Source organism: Gekko japonicus, unplaced genomic scaffold (assembly GCF_001447785.1).
Source record: "Gekko japonicus isolate JY-2015 unplaced genomic scaffold, Gekko_japonicus_V1.1 scaffold1426, whole genome shotgun sequence".
NCBI classification, from domain to species: domain Eukaryota; kingdom Metazoa; phylum Chordata; class Lepidosauria; order Squamata; family Gekkonidae; genus Gekko; species Gekko japonicus.
The window spans coordinates 343,157-362,703 of NW_015175402.1; the positions used below are offsets into that span (position 1 = coordinate 343,157).

At 47.3% G+C, this 19,547-nt stretch overlaps 1 protein-coding gene across 1 annotated transcript in view; it reads left to right on the forward strand.

The window, feature by feature from the left end:
* The window catches only part of SEC16B (SEC16 homolog B, endoplasmic reticulum export factor), a 94,537-nt gene that overhangs the window by 45,778 nt on the left and 29,212 nt on the right, over positions 1-19,547 (forward strand). The window contains exons 14-16 of the mRNA XM_015425708.1: positions 66-180; positions 12,263-12,368; positions 13,453-13,593. Of these exons, the coding sequence (XP_015281194.1) occupies positions 66-180; positions 12,263-12,368; positions 13,453-13,593 (362 nt within the window). The remainder of the gene's footprint in view (positions 1-65; positions 181-12,262; positions 12,369-13,452; positions 13,594-19,547) is intronic.

A 19,547-nucleotide genomic window follows, 5' to 3' on the forward strand; every position in this document is an offset into this window, starting at 1 on the left:
TTTTTAAAAAAAAGTGTGTATTATAATCTGTTCTGAATTTAATACGTTGACCTTTCTTTTCTCAGCTGGGAAGGGGTTAACGGAGGCCGCTCACTTCTGCTACTTGATGGGGAATGTCCCTTTTGGTCATTTTGGAGTTAAAACGCAGCACCACATGGGACTGCTGGGCAGTAGCCAGAGGTGAGTAAAGTCAAGAAGAGGGAAGATCCGGTTTAATTCGTAGTAACTTATCTAGCTATTTACTTCATTGATACCTCCCCTTTCTCCCCAGTGGGGGCTCAGAGCAGCTTACGATGCTCTCCTCTCCTCTATTTTATCCTCACAAGAACCCTGTGAGGGAGGTTAGGCTGAGAGACTGTGACTGGCCCAAGGCCACCCAGCAAGCTCCCATGCCAGAGTAGGGATTTGAACCTGGGTCTCCCAGATCCTAGGCTGACTGCACTGGCTGTCGGCATTTTTGTAGCCCATTTTCAAAGAACCTGAAAAGCATTATCTCAGTGTTGTTGCGACAGTGCTGAAAGACTGGGTTAGCCGTAGAGATTGATCATCTACTTGAATTCCATGCCTAGCTCTAGTAAATTCGAACCAGGCTTTGTTGCTAGGGTTGTCAATGAATCAGACTCCCTCCCCCACTACTCTTGTGTTTTTGTTGATATATTTAGATATTTAGATCCGACTTTTCTACCCCTTGGGGACCCAGAGCAGCTTACAACATTGTTCTCCCTGCCTCCTTTTCATTCTTACAACAACCAGAGGTCATTTCGGGGGGGATTGCGGGGGATCGCAGTTCCCCCCGGTGAGGTACGGGGGGCGGGGCACATGACGAAGCCCCGCCCCCCGCTTCCGGCCGCCCCGCTTCCGGCCCTCATTCAGCCAGGAGGAGGCAGGAGAAGAGGGAGGGTAAGTTGCTTCCTCCCTGCCTCTCCCCACCCCTGCCTGCCTGGGGCCAGGGAGGGCCTTCGCGGGGCTTCCTTGCACTCCCGCTGGCCTTGCAGGTCCACCGCCGGGCCCCTCATGGGGCTCAGCAGTGGAGCTGCAAGACCGGCGGCGGCGGCCGGGACCGTTGGGGGCGGGGTGTGTGGCCTTATGACACACTTCCGGTGATGTCAGGGGGTGTGGCATATGCTAATGAGTTATGCTAATGAGTTCCCCTAGCTCTTTTTCTACGAAACGACCCCTGACATCAACCACCCTGTGAAGTAGGCTAGGCTGAGAGAGATGGACTGACCCAGGGTCACCCAGCGGGCTCCCATGGTGGCACAGTGGGGATTCGAACCTGGGTCTCCCGAGATCTTAGATCCAGCATTCTAACCACTACACCACACCGGTTACATTTTTTTTCAAAGCATAGATAATCCTCTGACAGAATCTGTGGACCAAACTACTGTAAAAAAAAAAAAGCTAGCAACCCTCCTCACACTCTCTGCTGCTCCGTGGAAAGGGCTGCTAGTACAAGTATTACCGCTGAGGCTCTTTTGTGAGGAAGGATCAATTTTCTTGTGTGGCGATGGCAATCTGTATGATAATGGGAGGGTCGGAAGAAATGCCTCTAGCATGACTTTGTTAACAGCAGAAGACAACCGGCTTTCTAACGCGTTGGGGAGAATGTGTACGTTTGCTACCGCCCTGAAGTGAAACTGTTCATTATCTTCTGACAACTGCCCCAAGTCCTGGTACAACATTTATAAGACCGCAGAAGTACCGGCTGTGGCGTTCCCAGTCTGCAATTCCTCCATCTAAACGCTTGAGGTCACTCTGACACTACAATGTTTTTAAGAGACTACAGATGTTTTAATTCACATTTGCATTTGGGATTTTGTGTGTGTGTGTGTGTGGGGGGGGAATTCAACCTTTCCCTCCAGCCCTGGGATCATTATGGTCTCCTGGGCATACGTGACCTCCTTCTCCCCCCAGCTGGGTACTTGCCACAAATATCACATCTCTCCAGTATTTGGCATATTCTGATTAAAAAGCTTCAGAAGACACCTCATTGTGAGTTGAGGGCTCCAGAGAGAGAATCCGTCACACTTGGGACTGTTCCCTTTCTTTCCTGCGTAGTTCGGCCTAATGTGGTGTTCCCCAGACCTTTGATATCTGAGGCGCTCGTTCTCAGATTAAAACTGGAGGCTTACTTCTCTCTTTACACTTAAAAAGATAATGCGTTTCTACCTGTTTTGCCACTTCTGAGGGGTGAGATTTTTTTTTTTCCGGGGGGCAACGCTAGAAGGTTTAATTTCCTTCAGCGATGCGGGCAAAATCCGTAATTACTTTGCTCAGAGGATGGACTTGCCTAGGTCACGTACATTAGGAACGGAACGTAATTGTCTTGAAAAGTTCTAAATTGGCTTGTAATATAAAACGAGACGCTGCACGTGCACAGAAGCTTAAGTCTATTTTCCGTCCGGTTTATAGGTACCACTCACCCCGACCTGTGCAGATGCTCTCGTAGGGGGGTTTTCAGAACATTGTAGAACTACGGCCCCGACGTGGAGCTAAAGTTTCGGGGGGGGAAAGAACCTATGCAATAGTCCTGAGTTTAGCTGAATAAGCTCTGGGGGACTTCTCAACCTACGAAAGCTTTTAAAGTATTCTTTATCCACTATTTCCCCTGGCCCTTTTTTTTCCCAATGCTGGGGTGAGGCAGTAACTGGGGTTGCCAGCTCAAGGTTAGGGAATACCTCGAAATTTGGGGGGTGGAGCCTGAGGAAGGCGGGGTTGGAGGGGGAGTGGTTTCAGTGAGGTATAACGCCACAGAGTCCATCTTCCAAAATGGGCGTTTTATCCAGGTGAACCGATCTCTGTCTCCTGGAGGGATCAGTTGTGATCCCAGGAGATTTTCAGCCACCACGTGGAAGCAGGCAGCCCTAGCAGCAGCATCAGTATCCATGGTTCCCCGAAGTCTTGGTGTGAGATACATTCCACCCAAAGGCCTTGGGCAATGATGTTGCTCCTAAAATTGTGAAACAGTGCGGCTTTGGGCAGCAAGTCTGTGTTATCTGTGAGGGAGCAGCAGGGGTGGATCACCAGAGTGAGAACGAGTAAGAAAAAAAAAATGGAATCGACGAAGAGTGAACTCGGAAATGCATACCAAACATCTGTATCACCCACTGAAAATCTGATCAGGCCTAGACCGCCTCAGGGATTGTACAGCCTGGTTTCTCCTGAGGGCTTGGAACTTTCCGGGGTTTGCTCGCAGTTCTGCAGAGCCTGAAAATCACTCTTGGAGAGTGTTTGGGAAATAACTGAATCCTGCTTTTCAGAGTGCCTGTCTTTCCCCTTCCCTGGTCAGTCAGGGTCAGGAGTGGAACTCAGCGGTGATGCTGCCGGGATTCGCCTGCATCTGTCATTGGTAGTATATGTTGTGGCAGGGCATCACAGTGCATCCTGCTGTCTGACTTGGGACTCACATAGAGGGACCTCCATGCTTTGAGGGGCAGAGAGTGGTGGATGCGACCGAAGGGGGACTTAATTTCTCCAGGGATGCTTCATTCCCCCCTTTGCGGCACACTGTTTGGAAATCACTGGTTTAGTTCTGCACAAGAGTCAGGTCCTCCAACAGTTTTCTCCATCACACCGATGTCATCCCTTTCCACTACACTAGTAGTGTTAAGAACATAAGAAAATAAGAGACGCCAATGTTGGATCAGGCCAGAGTCCAACACTCTGTGTCACACAGTGGCCAGAAATGCCAGGTGCCATCAGAAGGTCCACCAGTGGGGTCAGGACATTAGAAGCCCTCCCACTGTTGCCCCCCCCCCAAGCATCAAGAAGACAGAGCATCACTTGCCCCAGAGTCCCTATCTATACCTTGTGGCTAATAGCCTCTGATGGACCTCTGCTTCATATGCTTATCTAATTCCCTTTTGAAGCCGTCCATGCTTGTAGCTGCCACCACTTCCTGTGGCAGTGAATTCCATGTGTGAATCACTCTTTGGGTGAAGAAGTACTTCCTTTTATCCGTTCTAACCCGACCTCTCAGCAATTTCATGGAGTGCCCACGAGTTCTTGTATCGTGAGAAAGGGAGAAAAGTACCTCTTTCTCTACCTGCTCTTTCCCATGCATAATCTTATAAACCTCGATCATGTCACCCCTCAGTCGTCTTTTCTCCAAGCTAAAGAGCCCTAAGCGCCTTAACCTTTCCTCATAGGGAAAGTGTTCCAACCTTTTTATCATTCGAGTTGCCCTTTTCTGCACTTTTTCCAAAGCTATAATATCCTTTTTAAGGTGTGGTGACCAGAACTGCACGCAGTGTTTCCAGCCTGTGGGTTGGGGACTAGGGTTGCCAGTGTCCAGGTGGAGACCTCCTGGAATAACAGCTGACCTCCAGACTCCAAGGATCAGTTCTCTGGCCACTTTGGAGGATGGACTCTATGGCATCACAACCCTGCTGTGCTCCCTACCAAACTCCACCTTCCCAGCCCAGAGTTGGTGTCAAGGAGTCCAAAGCTGAACCCCGTGGGTCCTCAGGGCTGTTGTACACAAGTAATCAAACCTTTATTTTAAAAAAAATTATATGAAATTTTATTTAATTTCTGTCTAAACAAAAGAGTTAGTCTACAGGCAATGCAATGCTCCAGAGTCATACAGCAGAAAAACAAGAAAGCTAGCTTAACTATCTAACATGTTTCCGAAACCTGCATTAGATGGCACAAACCATAATTCCAAGGCCATAGCTCATGAGTTCTCTACGTTGCTGTCTATTGCAATATAAGCATATCATGTTCCAGGCCTTCAGTCCATCAGAATCCAAGCTAGCCTCCTTTCTCCAGGCTCTTAGCTCAATTACAGTTTTTGGCTGAGCATCATCTGGTGATGATGACACCCAATCAGAACACATTCTTGCTGGAACACTCCTGGTTCCGTCCTCCCAGCCTGTGGGCCAAGGTTCTCAAAAGAAGCTAATTACCACATTTCCAGCTCTGGCCTTGAAGTTGATAAGGGCTATGTCAGCCGAGAGACCAATTAGTAACACCTGCAGGATGGAACAAGCCCATTACCACTCACATTAACCCCTGAGGGGGGGCAGGGATGCTTTGCCTCACAGCGACCCTAGTTGGGACCCTGTAGTGGGACCGATGGACTGCATGTCAGTTTCCTGAACAGCGGCAAGTCATGGCTCCCCAGTGCCATTTCAGGTTGGGGAAATGGTGTCGGCAGGAGATGGAGTCTTAAGTCTTCTTTCCATGTGTGCAGCGGTCCCAGTGAAAATTGGGCCCCCATATGCCCAAGTATTGCAGTGGAAGCAAAAAAATATGTCATGCATACTTTGGCCTTGTGGCTGAGATGATAATTTACCAGTGGGGTGATGGTGAATCCTTGTTAGGGCAAAATGTGAGTCTCTCTTAGATCCACAACTAACATTTTGACCAACTTGATTCTTGCTAGATTAGGATTGGTGCTAGCAGGGCCAGCCCATGGATTTGAGGTACCTTAGGTTAGTGTGGGGAAGCCATGGGCCACCCTTGGTTGTCCCTTCCCCACCATGCTGTGGTGAGGCAGGAAGATCCTGCCCATCCTCTTCATCCCCCCCGTGCTACAGGGAGGGGTGCAGATGCTACCGGCCCTCCTTGCCCCCCTGCACTATGGGGGAGGGCAGGAGGAAGAGACCCATGGGGTGCCTCCAAGGGCTGCTACTTGCTGCAGCAGACCCTAATGCCATGGGTGTGTGGGTCGGAGTGGTGATAAGGCTGGTTGGTGCCCCTACACCTTTGGCACCCTAGGTGATTGCCTAGACACACCTAGTGGAAGGGCCAGTCCTGGGTGCTGAAGTTCCAAAGTTCCAAATATCAGATTTGAACATGAACCTTTGATTTCAAAATGTAGCCTATGAGTTTTGCCGTCAAAATTCAAGCTGTGCATGGTTTGATTGGCTACATGAAGGAAGGACCATATACAATTTTACTACATTAACAGCCGAAGAGAAGTATGTCCTGATAAATTCAGTGGGTCTTACTCCTAGGCAATGTTCCCTCTAAGCTGTCGAGTCTTGTGAGCAAAAATTCTACTTTGTGAGCTACTGGCATAAAAGTTGTGAGCAAGTGATTTGGCTACTGCATAAATCGGTTTGCTCTGGAGCCATCCTCCCTGAGCTGAGACAAAAATCTGTGAGCCGGAAACGAAAAAATTGTGAGCTAACTCACAGTAACTCAGCTTAGAGGGAACACTGCTCCTAGATAAGTGTGCACAGGACTGTAGCATGTCAGCTGTTGTTCTGCAGAATATGGATTGTTGCTGCTTCTCCGGTGCTAGATTATCTCAAATTTTAGATTGCTGCATGTCTGAGAGTATCACATTTTGACTGCTATATGTCAGGCACTGTCAAATTCTGATAGATCCTGCATGCCAGCCAACACACGCTCTCAAACGTTCACTGCTGCAAAATCTCTGGATACCCAATACAGATGCACATGCTGAGCATTTGCCGATCTAAAGAACATTCCGCATCACATTTAGCAGATTGTTCAGGGAATTGGGGGAGTAAATTTGTTTCCCTTCTAACGAAGAGGGTAGCATTTTGCGTTCCCTGCCTGGAATGTGGCAAGTGAGCCCATAAGTGCAGAGAATGGTGTTTCAGTGCCGTCCTAAGCAGGCTCAAGGCCTTCTAAGCCAATTGACTTCAATGGACTTGGAAGGGTATAACTCTGCTTAGGGTTACATGGTGTGTGCTGGAGCACACCATTCGCGTTGTCTTCCCACAGGCAAGCTGTGCTTGTAGTGAGCGATTTAGTCATTCACCTTATGAGGCACTGTTAAGGTTAAGAATCCAATTTGAAGAGCCAACAATTCCACTTATGCTAATGGCGCTCTGGCTGGATAATAAGGAAAAGGTTTTAATGATTCATTTCACCTTTACACAGCTTCTTCCTTATTAGTATTGCTGGGGCCAAGCGCTTCCTGCATCTTCAAGCAAAGCACATCTGACACTTAAGTGTTTAAAGTAACTTACATGGAAGCTCAAAACTTTTGGGTCACCAGTGATTTCCCTAAAGGATTTCCCTCATCTTACTCACGGGCACTAGACGTTACATCTGCCATGAATCATGTGGGGTTCCCAGACAGACAGACATGACGCTGAGGCACTAACATCCCCCAAGCACTCTGGGGCCCAATTTGGCTCTGGAGCACAGCACAGAGGAAGGAGAAGCTTCAGTCTCCCCCCTCCCACACACCATTTTCCTGAGTGGAGATGGCCGTGCAGCGGTGTATTTGCCCCGCTGTGGTTCTCCATGTGCTCTGTAAAAGAGGTCAGGGATCTCTGACCTATGGCAGAAGTAAAGTCTAGTTTGGCCTTGAGACAGATTTTTCTACTAGGCATGGCACCTGACCTTTGTTTTCTGCACCCACCGCTGAGGTAACCATAACACATCCAAGCGGAGCCATCATGCAATTTCTTCCCTTCCCCCCATTTCTGCATTTTGGTGACCTCAAATTGTTTACTGTCCCCTCATGTGGTTAAGTAAAGTAACAGCTGCACCCCTCCTGACAGAGAAACAACCTTGGTGTATATTTTGAAGGTGTGTTAATGTCGTTCAGTTAGTAGCTCTAATGCAGTTGAGATGAAGCCATGGAGACCATTGGTGAGGTAGGTGTAGTTTGAGACGTGCTGAATAGAGTCTTAATGGATTCTGTGCTGGCCTCATAGTGCAGAAAGAAAGCTCGGGGTGAGGGGGAGAGCAAGAGTCCGTGGATACTCCGCTTTGAGGAATCCTGGGCGACACTGCAGCGGAATGATCTAGTAGAATATCAAGGCGGTAAGTGGACTATCCTGATCATGTCAGATCTCAGAAGTTAAGCAGGGTCGGGATGTATAAATCAGACTGCGGGAAAGTTGGCGGCAAGACCATTTTTGAATGCCTTTTTAAAAAAATAAATAAATGCTCTTTGCAACAACAGTGAAAGAAAGTTAAATTTCTCTTGGAGAGGAAAGCTCAAAGCAGGAGAAGGACCGGGAACTCCACTTGGGCCCCTTCCTTAGCTCTATTCTTTACCAGTTTGTGCCAGCTTACTTTCACGACTGCCCTACAAATCATAACAATTTCTACCTGTGGATCTATAGAAGTCCAAAACTTTATGGAGGCGATTTGGTTTGGTGGTGTGTTACTGTATGAATAGTGGTAGTGGTGGTAGTGGTGGTGGGAAGTGCTCTCAAGTCACAGCTGCCTTATGGCGACCCCATAGGGTTTTCAAGGCAGGAGACATTCGGAGGTGGTTGGCCATTGTCTTCCTCTGTGTAGTAACCCTGGCATTCTTTGGAGGTCTCCCATCCAATTATTGAGATATATGTCGGAGTGATAGAGGTAGCAAGCAGTTACTATAGATCAGTTTGATCTATTTGTCAGAACTAGCTGTCATGCTTGTAATCATGTCATTACAGCCAGGTGTTTTCTAGCAGGTGTTACTCTTCAGGGCTTGTTAGAGTTAGTGATTGCATCACTCTGTTAGAGATTGGCTGGGGTTTAGCATAATAGCTATCAGCTTGGTAAGCTGAGGGGGACTTAGTTCTCATAGACTAAGGCACGACATGCTGTACAATAGCCTGTAAATATCTCTGTATACATTCACCTTTATAACTATATAAACTCTCTGTGCACCTTCATAACTGGTCAGTCTCCCGCTTCTTATTTACAACACCCAATACCAATTACTTGCCAGGGTCAGCCCTGCTTAGCTTCTGAGATCTGACAAGATCAGGCCAGCCTGGGCTATCCAGGTCAGTGCATAAATTGCCTTTCCTTTTAACGATATGTGGTAGCTTTTCTACGCCTTCCAACATTTCATTGATGAAAATAAGGACTCTCTTTGCCTGTTGGCTACACTCTTATTTTCACGCCAAGGATCACTGCCTGAGTGACACCCCCCCCCCCCCGGTTCCTAGTTACACACCCCTTGAAGACTCTTCTCTGACTTCTCTAGGCTGCATTCAATGATTCTGCAATCGTCTGTTCTGCCCGGGCTTCTGAAGCGGGTGTGTTAATGAAGGACCGTCTGCTTTCCTATGTCCCTGTGCGCCAACTACAGTCATCAAGCAGCCGTATGTTGGCTAGCCCACCACTTAAGGTGGCCCGTCTGGCATCGACCAGAGCTCGGGCCTTTTCAGTCGTGGCTCCTGCTCTGTGGAATGGGCTCCCTGAAGAGGTGAGGGGAGGTCCCCTCCTTGGAGATCTTCAGGCAGTGCTGCAAGGCCTGCCTGTTTGCCAGGGCTTTTGAGGGGGTTTGAATGGCAGCCATCTTTTAAGAGGGGGAGTGGGGAGAGGTTTGCGGTTTGCAGTTTTATCTTAGATTTTTGCTGGGGATATTTTAACTATGACTGTAAGCAGCCTTGAACCCAAGGGGATAGGTGGGATATAAATGTTTGCAAGCCAACATGGTGTAGTGGTTAAAGGGTTGGACTAGGACCTGGAGCCCCCACACTGCTATGGAAACTCACTGGGTGACCTTGGGCCAGTCACATGCTGTCAGCCTAGCCTACCTCATAGGGCAGTTGTGAGGGTAAAATGGAGGACAGGAGAGTGATGTAATCTGCTGGGGGGTCCCCACTGGGGATGTCTCCTGGTATGTCCCCCAAAGGGTGCTTCGCTTAGCTGATAACAACTTGCTGGTGATCCATGGCCCAAAGGCCATCCGGCTATCCACAACCATGCCCGGGGCCTTTTCAGCCCTGGCCCCAACCTGGTGGAACGCTCTGCCCAATGAGATACGGGCCCTGCGAGACTTGAAATAGTTTCACAGGGCCTGCAAGACAGAGCTGTTCCACCAGGCACATGGTCAAGGATGAGGGACGGCTTCCCACCTTGGACCATCTCCCGAACTGCCCTTTACTGTGCCATCTAATGACGAATGAGTATTATGATGGTTGTGACTGTTGGAATTGTTGAATTTAACGTAAGTCTTTTTTTGGTAAACAAATTTTTATTATTTTCTTAGGAACATAACATATAAAATTAAATCATTCAGTCCATTGTTTACCCCATTCCCTTCCTCTCCTCCCTCCAATGGCTTCCCGCAATGCAAATATAAATGATTGAATACATAAACAAATGAGCCACAATGCTTTCCTTGAGAGCAAAGGGGTTAAAACAGTTTACCTGAATATTTATTCTTCCAATGGATCTGATTGAACTTATTATATAATACCTGTGGCTCCAAAATGTCCAGTAATATCTAGTCTCTGGATAGGCAGTTATGAAGAGGAAATGATTGCAAACTAGTGCGCAGCTGTGTGTGCAAACCAAAGTTTGCAAAACCATCCCCCAGATCTCCCCCCCCCAAAGCAAAACAGGGTCAAAAACAGGGGGAGGGAAACAGACAATGGGTTGGATCTCAAGGATTCGTCTCACTAGTGGTGGTGGCGGCAAGAAGGAGCCGGGGGAGGGACCCAGCCTAACAATTTACTACAGATGTTTAGGTATACACAACTCAGGAGTTTGAAAGTATTTGGAATCCTATTTTAGACTATTTAGAACAGCAAGGTGAAGTCTATCTGAATACTTGAAAACTTTTTTCTATATTTGTGAATTAGCTATCTAGTGCTTATAATTATTCAGTAAAGATGTATGCAAAACTCTAGGAATATTAAATGAATAGGATACCTTATGTTTTTACCATCCAAGAACTATAGATACTCATATAAGAGCTTGGGTGAATGGTAAAGTATGCAGAGGAAAAACGCTGGTTTGTAGTTTTTAAATGTTTAATGTAACACTTTTGAATGTTATATTTATATTGTACTAGGAAAAAGGCCCGTTGTGGAAATAAATACGACCTCTAGAAAGAGGCTCTGGGCAGGTGCCCTGGCCTTGGACACTCAGTGTCAATTTGTTGTGGCGACCTCAGCAGGGTATAATGACACTGAGTCCACCATTTTCTCTAGAGGAACTGATCTCTGCTACCTAGTTGTAATTTTGAGTGATCTCCATCCCTCACCTGGAGATTGGCAATGATGGTTCCCCAGAAGGGAATGGTTGGTTTGGAGGGTGGAGTCTATGGCTTTGTACCTGTCCGAGGTCCCACGCCTCCTGAAACCTCACCCTCTCCAGGCTCTATTCCTCACATCTCCAGGAATTTCCCACCTGGAGTTGGCAACCCTATCTCCTTCCCAGCCAATCATCAACCTACCTTTATTTCCCCCTCACTCTTCAGCTTTCCACCCCCCACACACCTGCAGCCTCTCCCATGCTCTGAAGCTCTGACTGCTATGTCACATTGGCTGTCATACAGGGGCCATCTCAGCAGCATATAAGGATACAGAGCCCACCATTTTCTCCGGGGGAACTGATCTCTGCCATCTGGAAAGCAGTTGTAATTCTGAGTGATCTCCAGCGCTCACCTGGAGATTTGAAACATTTTACCTCAGAATAGCAAACTGTTTAGAATGGTAGAGGCAAAAGCCAATCAAGTCGCATATGCAAATGACCTCTGTGTTCCGAGGCAAAGGCCAATGAGGCTGCATATGCAAATAACCTCTGTGTTCTGACTGGCTATGGGGGGGAGAGGAACAGCAAAATGTTTAGAATGTTGGAGGCAGGACTCAGGCAAAGCAGCCAGTGGATAGGGAGACCCTCTGAATGACAGATCAGAGAGCGAACTGATTTTGGAGCGTGTGGAATGTTCTAGACACGTGCCACCACCATTCGGCTTTTATTTATAAGGGAGATATGTACATGTATACATTCAATATTTTTGGAATTTATTAATTTTTTAAAAACAATTGACCAATGACGGGTACTCAGCACTAGACATCGAGAACCTATGCCTTTTAAACCATCACACTTCATTACATTTGTAAATCATTTGGCTTTTTTTACTGTCTCAAAAGCTGTATGACTAGAGAAGTGCCACCACCATTCGGCTTTTATTTATAAGGGAGATATGTACATGTATACATTCGATATTCTTGGAATTTATTAATTTTTCAAAAACAGTTGATCTACTTAGCACTAGACATAGAGAACCTATGCCTTTTAAACCGTCACACTTCATTACATTTGTAAATCATTTGGCTTTTTTTTACTGTCTCAAAAGCTGTATGATGTTTTTGATAAGATGCACAGTGATATGCGTTTAATCAGTTAAGCAATTCAAGAAGCCAGTGATGAAAGGACTCAGAATCTCGTCCAGTGTCCAGCAGCCCTCATTTTAATCTCTGCGCTGCAGCTGAAGAAGCTGCAAGGGGTGGGGTGGGCTTGGAACACCCCTTTGATGGAGAGTGAGATTTTTTTGTTTTCTGTCCCTATCCTGACCCTCTCTGCTTCCCTCTTTCAGCCAGGCCCTTGCCCAGTTTGTAAGGTTGGAGGATATCCACAGGACTGAGATCTTTGAATACTGCCAGCTGCTGGGGAGCCCCAAAGCTTTCATCCCCCCTTTCCAGGTAACAGAAGCTGCCTTCCAACTGCAGCCAGCAGGTTTAAAGATGGGGGGAATGCCACACAGTGCTGAATTTTGCACTATGGTGGCCATGCACAACTGGATTTTCCTGTGTGGACAAGACAATCCAGGAAGTGAATTATTGCTATTGCACAATGCTATTGCGCAATGGCAATGGAAGTGGTGGCGGCTACAAGCATGGACGGCTTCAAAAGGGAATTAGATAGGCATATGGAGCAGAGGTCCATCAGTGGCTATTAGCCACAAGGTATAGATAGGGGCTCTGGGGCAAGTGATGCTCTGTCTTCTTGGTGCTTGGGGGGGCCAACAGTGGGAGGGCTTCTAATGTCCTGGCCCCACTGGTGGACCTCCTGATGGTACCTGGTATTTTTGGCCACTGTGTGACAGATTGTTGGACTAGATGGGCCTTTGGCCTGATCCAACATTGGCGTCTCTTATGTTCTTATGTTCTTATGTTCAATATGCAAAGATGTGCACATGCAGCCACGCATCCAACTCCAAGAATTCAATGCAGGGGAGTGGAATGTCTCCAGAAATACTTTCGGGAAGAGGCCCTCTCCAGTTTTGTCTTAGTTGCTTCCGCTGGAGATGAAGGGTGGTGATTCCAGCTGCTTGATCCTTATTCATATCTATGATGTTTGTGACAACTTTCTTGACCCAGGCGGGTGTTTTAGGCTGCCATAGGTTAACCCCATGCAAATTTACTCCAGGATTACACTACATCTAGCAAAGTTGTTCTTGCCCTTGGACATCTTTGCTGCAATAAAATTTTGCCGGGTCCTTAAGAGAACCGATTATGTCACCTGCAACAAGATGGGGCCTTAGCCATGGTGGAGGCAGTGCAAAGACTTGTCCAATTTAAGACTATTTTGGAAAGAAAGCACTTTTAAATTGGGGACAAGCTCTCTTGTTGAAGAATATTTTTAGAGCAGCTTTCTGGGATGTCTGAATGTACTCTCGTGAGAAAGGGCTAGCCGCAACCTTCTGTTCAGGACTGTCATTTGAGAAGTTTCTTCCTCACTTGCCCTTCACAGTCTGTACATCCTCCCCCCAATTCTCTTTCACAGGTATACAAACTCATTTATGCCACTCGCCTTGTGGACTATGGCCTCACTGCCCAGGCCTTGCATTATTGTGAAGGAGCTGGGATGGCGCTCCTTGCCCAGAACGGGAACACCAACCCCGTCCTCCTAGAGCAAGTTATCAAGGTGAGTCTTTGATTATGGATGAATGAAGCTAACAAAAACACTCCCTGCTTTTCTTAGGGTTGCCAGGTCCCTTCTGCCTGCCGGTGGGGGGATGTGGGTACCGTTCCGGGAGTGGGAAGTGACGTTGCCCTCCCATTCCCCCTGAAACAGTGACGTCACACACAATGTGCCTACATCACCCGGAAGGGACGTCAGCAACGTTGGGGCGACGCTCTGGATTTTGAGCAAAACTCTATGGTAAAATTGGCATAAAACCATAGATCAGCAAAATAAAACCATAGATCGGTAAAATCGGTATAAAACCATAGTAAAAAAGGTAAAGGTTCCCTTGCTCGAAAGCCAGTCGAATCCGACTCTAGGGTTGCAGTGCTCATCTCTATTTCAAAGCCAAAGAGCCAGCGCTGTCCGAAGACGTTTCTGTGGTCATATGGCCGGCATGACTAAACACCAAGGCGCACGGAACGTTGTTACCTTCCCACTGAAGTGGTACCTATTAACAACTTGCAATTTCTTGCTTTCGAACTGCTAGGTTGGCAGGAGCTGGAACTAGAGACGGGAGCTCACTCCATCATGCGGCACACTCAGGTCTCGAACTGCTGAACTACTGACCTTCCACAGCCTGCAGTTCATCGTCTTAACCACTTGAGCCACCGCAGCTCCATAAAACCATAAAGTTTTGCCCAAAAGCCTGAGCATCATACCCTGACATCACTGACATGCCAACATCACTTTCAGGTGATGCAGGCGCATCATGTGCAATGTCGCTGGTTTTTTTGGGGGGGTGTTCCCTCCCACTGGCCAGCTGGATGGCTGCAGGCTGGAGCCTGCAAAATCAGGGGATCCCCTGCCCCCACCGAGCAAATGGCAACCCTGTCATTTCTTATGGATGCAAATTTAGGAAGTCAAAACTAGGACTGACTTAGATTTTTCTGCTGCTGCTGTGTCTACTAATACAGCTATGCTCCAGGTGCCCCCTAATGGTGGGCAAACTCCCAGTAATTACTGCCCCTGCCTGTTGATGCTCAGCTGGTCAATGGCCATAAGCAGACCAGCCAAACCGTGCAATGACATCACTTCTGGTGTGACTTGGAAGTGCTGGCATAGCACCAGGAGGACACTCTAGCACTTGCCTAGAAACTCTATGGAAACCATAGAGTTTGGGGGCAAATGCTTGAGTATCACCCTAGTGCGATGATAGGGCTTCCAGGTTGCACCGGAAATGACATCATTGCACGCTGCCGAAGATTGCTGCCACTACAGTAAATATCAGCCTCCTCCATCTCCTGCCAGTTGCCAGGCAATGTTGTGCTAGTTGCCTGGCAACTCTAAATACAACAGAGTTGCAACAGGGCTTCCACATGGCAGGTTTTCCTGCCCTGGTTCCCTGGCAGTGTCTGTCTCCCCCACCAAACCACCAGGTCATTTCAGATTTTTAAAAATCAGCAATTGAATATTGTTATATCTGCATGTCAGGTTCTCTGAATCCCCAGATTTCATTTTAAACAGTAAATCTCTAGTATCTTTCCTTATGGAGATATAAAGGGAAAGGCATATCTCTGCAATGAAAGGGTCTGAAGACTTAAAAACCCCCAGAGAGCTGGGAATTCAGAAAACCAGAACCACAGATTGTTATAATGATAGTTAAGTGCTGATTAAAAAAACAAAAACCTTCTGCTGGCAGAAGGGAATGGCCACTTTTGGGACTGCTGCTTCTGGCTGCTGTGTGGGCAGGACCAGGGGAATCCAAACTTCTCCACCCACATGGCAGCCATCAAGGCTTTGCTGCAATCTCCCCCAAAACTCGTCAGCAAGTCAGGTTTGGCAAAGATCGGAGAAAAGGCAGGGAAACCCTAAGGTAGGGGTGTTAAACATACGGCCAGATGGCAGAGGCTGTGCATTATGTCCCTGTATACGGTCCCAGTGCTAATGCGTAACGGGCGGTGGAAATGGGAGGGTGGGCATCAGGGAGATACTGTAAGAAAATACTATAAGAGTGTTACTGTTTTAAGCATGTTTGTATTTTGAGTGTCCTTTATAAAGTTTATGTCTCTGGTACCTGGCATGGAGCTGCGGTGGCTCAAGTGGTTAAGACGCTGAACTGCAGGCTGTGGAAGGACGGTAGTTCAGCAGTTCAAGACCCGGGTGCCGCATGATGGAGTGAGCTCCCATCTCTAGTTCCAGCTCCTGCCAAACTAGCAGTTCGAAAGTAAGAAATTGCAAGTAGATAAATAGGTACCACTTCGGTGGGAAGGTAACAGTGTTCCGTGCGCCTTGGTGTTTAGTCATGCCGGCCACATGACCACGGAAACGTCTTCGGACAGCGCTGGCTCTTCGGCTTTGAAACGGAGATGAGCACCGAGCTTTCGAGCAAGGGAACTTTTACCTTTACCTGGCATTACATTTTATGGCACATATAGCCCGGGCCAACAAAGAGACATTTATGTCAGAACTGGCCCTCGTAACAAGTGAGTCGACACCTCTGCCCTAAGGGGCACATGAATGCTGCGGACAATACATAAAGCTGCTGTATATTGAAGTACACCATTGGTCCATCAAGGTCAGTATTGTCTACTCAAATTGGCAGTGGCTCTCCGAGGTCTCCAGTAGTGGTCTTTTTACATAATCTGCTACCTGACCCTTTTAATTGGAGCTGCTGGGAATTAAACCTGGGACCTTCTGCATGCCAGGCGGATGCTCTACCACTGATATGCAGCCTTTCCCCACATCGAATCAAGCAGGATTTGACTATCAAATCAAGCGGGGGGGGGGGGCTGCTTTCCAACAGCATCAAACTTGGGACAAATAACCAGTGTAGAAAAGGTCATGTTTAAGACTGAGCTGTCATTTTCTGTTTAATTTGCACCTTGTTGTTTGGAGGTGCCAAAAACATCCCGATGCCCTTTAATGAAGTAGCCATGAATAAAAAATATATGTAGGACAGTTGTGCATGAGAGTTTGTATTTGCACTTTATTTGTTACGGAAAAGTGTGAATGCATGCATACCCACGGCTTTATGAGTCTGACAGGTTTTTAGGGAAACAAAACATGGCTATTATTGACATATCGCTACTATTAGTGGGAACAGCAACAGTGTTTGGTGTCTTACTGCATTTGACCCTAGCCTTGACCATGCAAACTGGGACTCCTGGGTTGAAATCCTGAGAACATTTTCATGGGAGTAAGCTCCATTGAATATAGTGGGCCTGATTAGACCTGTTTAGGCTTGCTCCCTAACAGTACCATTCTAAGTAGGGTTGCCAGATCCTTCCGGGGAGTATTGCCTGCTTTAGGGCCCCCCTGATCCACTGGCCCGGATCCGGCCGTTGGGGGGAACCCCACCCCCAAAGTTCCTGGATCAGGCCAACATGCCTGGTGTGATGACGTCACACAGAGGTAACGTCATTGCACCGGGCACACGCTCTACCATTCCGCCAAATGCTAGAGCGTTCCCCTGGCACCATGCCTAGCACAATGATGTCACTTCTGGGTGATGTCATTGCCCTGTGTGTGCCAGAAGATCCCAGGAGAGGAGCTCCCCCCCCCCCCGGCAAAAGGTAGGAACCTGGCAACCCTAATTCTAAGCCAAGTTATATCTTTCTAAACCCATTGCAGTCAATAGGGTTAGAAAGGTGTCATTCTGGTTAGGACAGCACTGTTAATAATGCCAATGGGAGTCTTGGAAGGTATTCTTCCTTACTTGTAGTATAATGTAAAGGTTCCCTTGCTCGAAAGCCAGTCAAATCCGACTCTAGGATTGCGGTGCTCATCTCCGTTTCTAAGCCGAAGAGCCAGCGCTGTCTGAAGACGTTTCCGTGGTCATGTGGCCGGCATGACTAAACACCAAGGCGCACGGAACGCTGTTACCTTCCCACTGAAGTGGTACCTATTTATCTACATGCAATTTCTTGCTTTTGAACTGCTAGGTTGGGAGGAGCTGGAACTAGAGACAGGAGCTCACTCCGTCATGCGGCACACTTGGGTCTTGAACTGCTGAACTACTGACCTTCCACAGCCTGCAGTTCAGCGTCTTAACCACTTGAGCCACCGCACCACACTTGTAGTATACCAGGGCGCAAATGCAAAAAGCAAAATCTTGGGATTTATTTTGGTGTAGAGTATAATCGAACAAGGGGGAAACCTGATAAGTAGGTGACTCAAATGTCCCTTGCAGAATTATAATTTGACATTTCATTTCAGTCCTGCAGAGTTAACTATTCCCACTAGCTTTCCAAACCTTCCAACTCTCAGTCTGGATAGGCTAGCATTCCTCTGTGTGTGTGTGAAGTGCTGTCAATTCGCTTCTGATTTATGGTGACCCTATGAAATAATGACCTCCAAATTGTCCTATTGTTAAAAGCATTCCTATGAGGAAGGAATTTCCAGATATTAAAACCAAGGCTTACCATTGCATGACTTCTTGCTGAAGGCATGAATGTGCTGATTGGTCAGAGAACTGTAACATGTGAAGTGAGTCAGTGGCACAGTCCCCCAAGAGTTCTTCCGTGCCAGTCCTACTGGAATGACATTCATTTCAAGGGAGCTGACACAGGAGAGCTTTCTCGTGCGTTGTCACCCACCTCATATGGTTTGTTTGTTTATTTATTTATTCCTATACTGTCAGATCAATGCAACATTGGTTGTATTGGTGGCAAACAAGATAATGCAACTGTGTCTAGGTGAACATTAGAACTGGAATTCCACTATGTTGTGAATGACCTGGTTACTATAAAACCCAGAACTCTGGGTGACCAGTGCTGGGGAGATTTTCTGACCCCAGTTGCGCTTCTGTTGGCAGAATGCACGAAGAAGTAGCTGTACTTGGGAGGGACAATGGCTCAGTGGCAGAACATCCGCTTGGGATGCAGAAAGTCCCACGTTCAATCCCTGGTATCTCCAGTTAAAAGATCTGGCAATAGGTGATGGGAAAGAGCTCTGCCTGAGACTTTGGAGAGCTGCTGCCAGTCTGAGTAGACAATAGTGACTTTGATGGTCCAAGGGTCTGATTCAGTATAAAGCAGCTTCATGTGTTCATGTGTTCTCCAGGAAAGGCTGCAGCTGGCAAAGCAAGCCGGCACTGCTAAGCCCTCCCACTGTTGGCCCCCCCAAGCACCAAGAATACAGAGCATCACTTGCCCCAGACTGAGTGTTCCTATCTATATCTTATGGCTAACAGTCACTGATGGATCTCTGCTCCATATGCTTATCTAATAGCCTCTTGAAGCTGTCCATGCTTGTAGCCACCACCACCTCCTGTGGCAGTGAATTCCATGTGTTAATCACTCTTTGGGTCAAGAAGTACTTCCTTTTATCTGTTCTAACCCAACTGCTCAGCAATTTCATTGAGTGCCCACAAGTTCTTGTATTGTGAGAAAGGGAGAAAAGTACCTCATTCTCTACCTGCTCTATCCCATGCATAATCTTATAAACCTCAATAATGTCAACCCTCAGCCATCGTTTCTCCAAGCTAAAGAGCCCCAAGCGCTTTAAACTTTCTTCATAGAGAAAGTGTTCCAACTCTTTTATCATTCTAGTTGCCCTTTTCTGCACTTTTTCCAATGCTATAACCAGAACTGTACACAGTACTCCAAGTGAGGACGTACCATCGATTTATTCAGGGCATTATGATACTGGCTGATTTGTTTTCAATTCCCTTCCTAATAATACCCAGCATAGCGTTGGCCTTTTTTATTGTAGTTGGACACTGTCTCGACATTTTCATTGAGTTATCTACTAAGACTCCAAGATCTCCCTCTTGGTCAGTCTCTGCCAGTTCGGGCCCCATCAACGTGTATTTATATTTAGGATTTTTGGCTCCAATGTGCATCACTTTACACTTGGCCACATTGAACCCCGTTTGCCATGTTGATGCCCACTCACCCATCCTCGACAGATCCCTTTGGAGTGCCTCACAATCCTTCCTGGTTCTCATCACCCTGAACAACTTCGTGTCATCT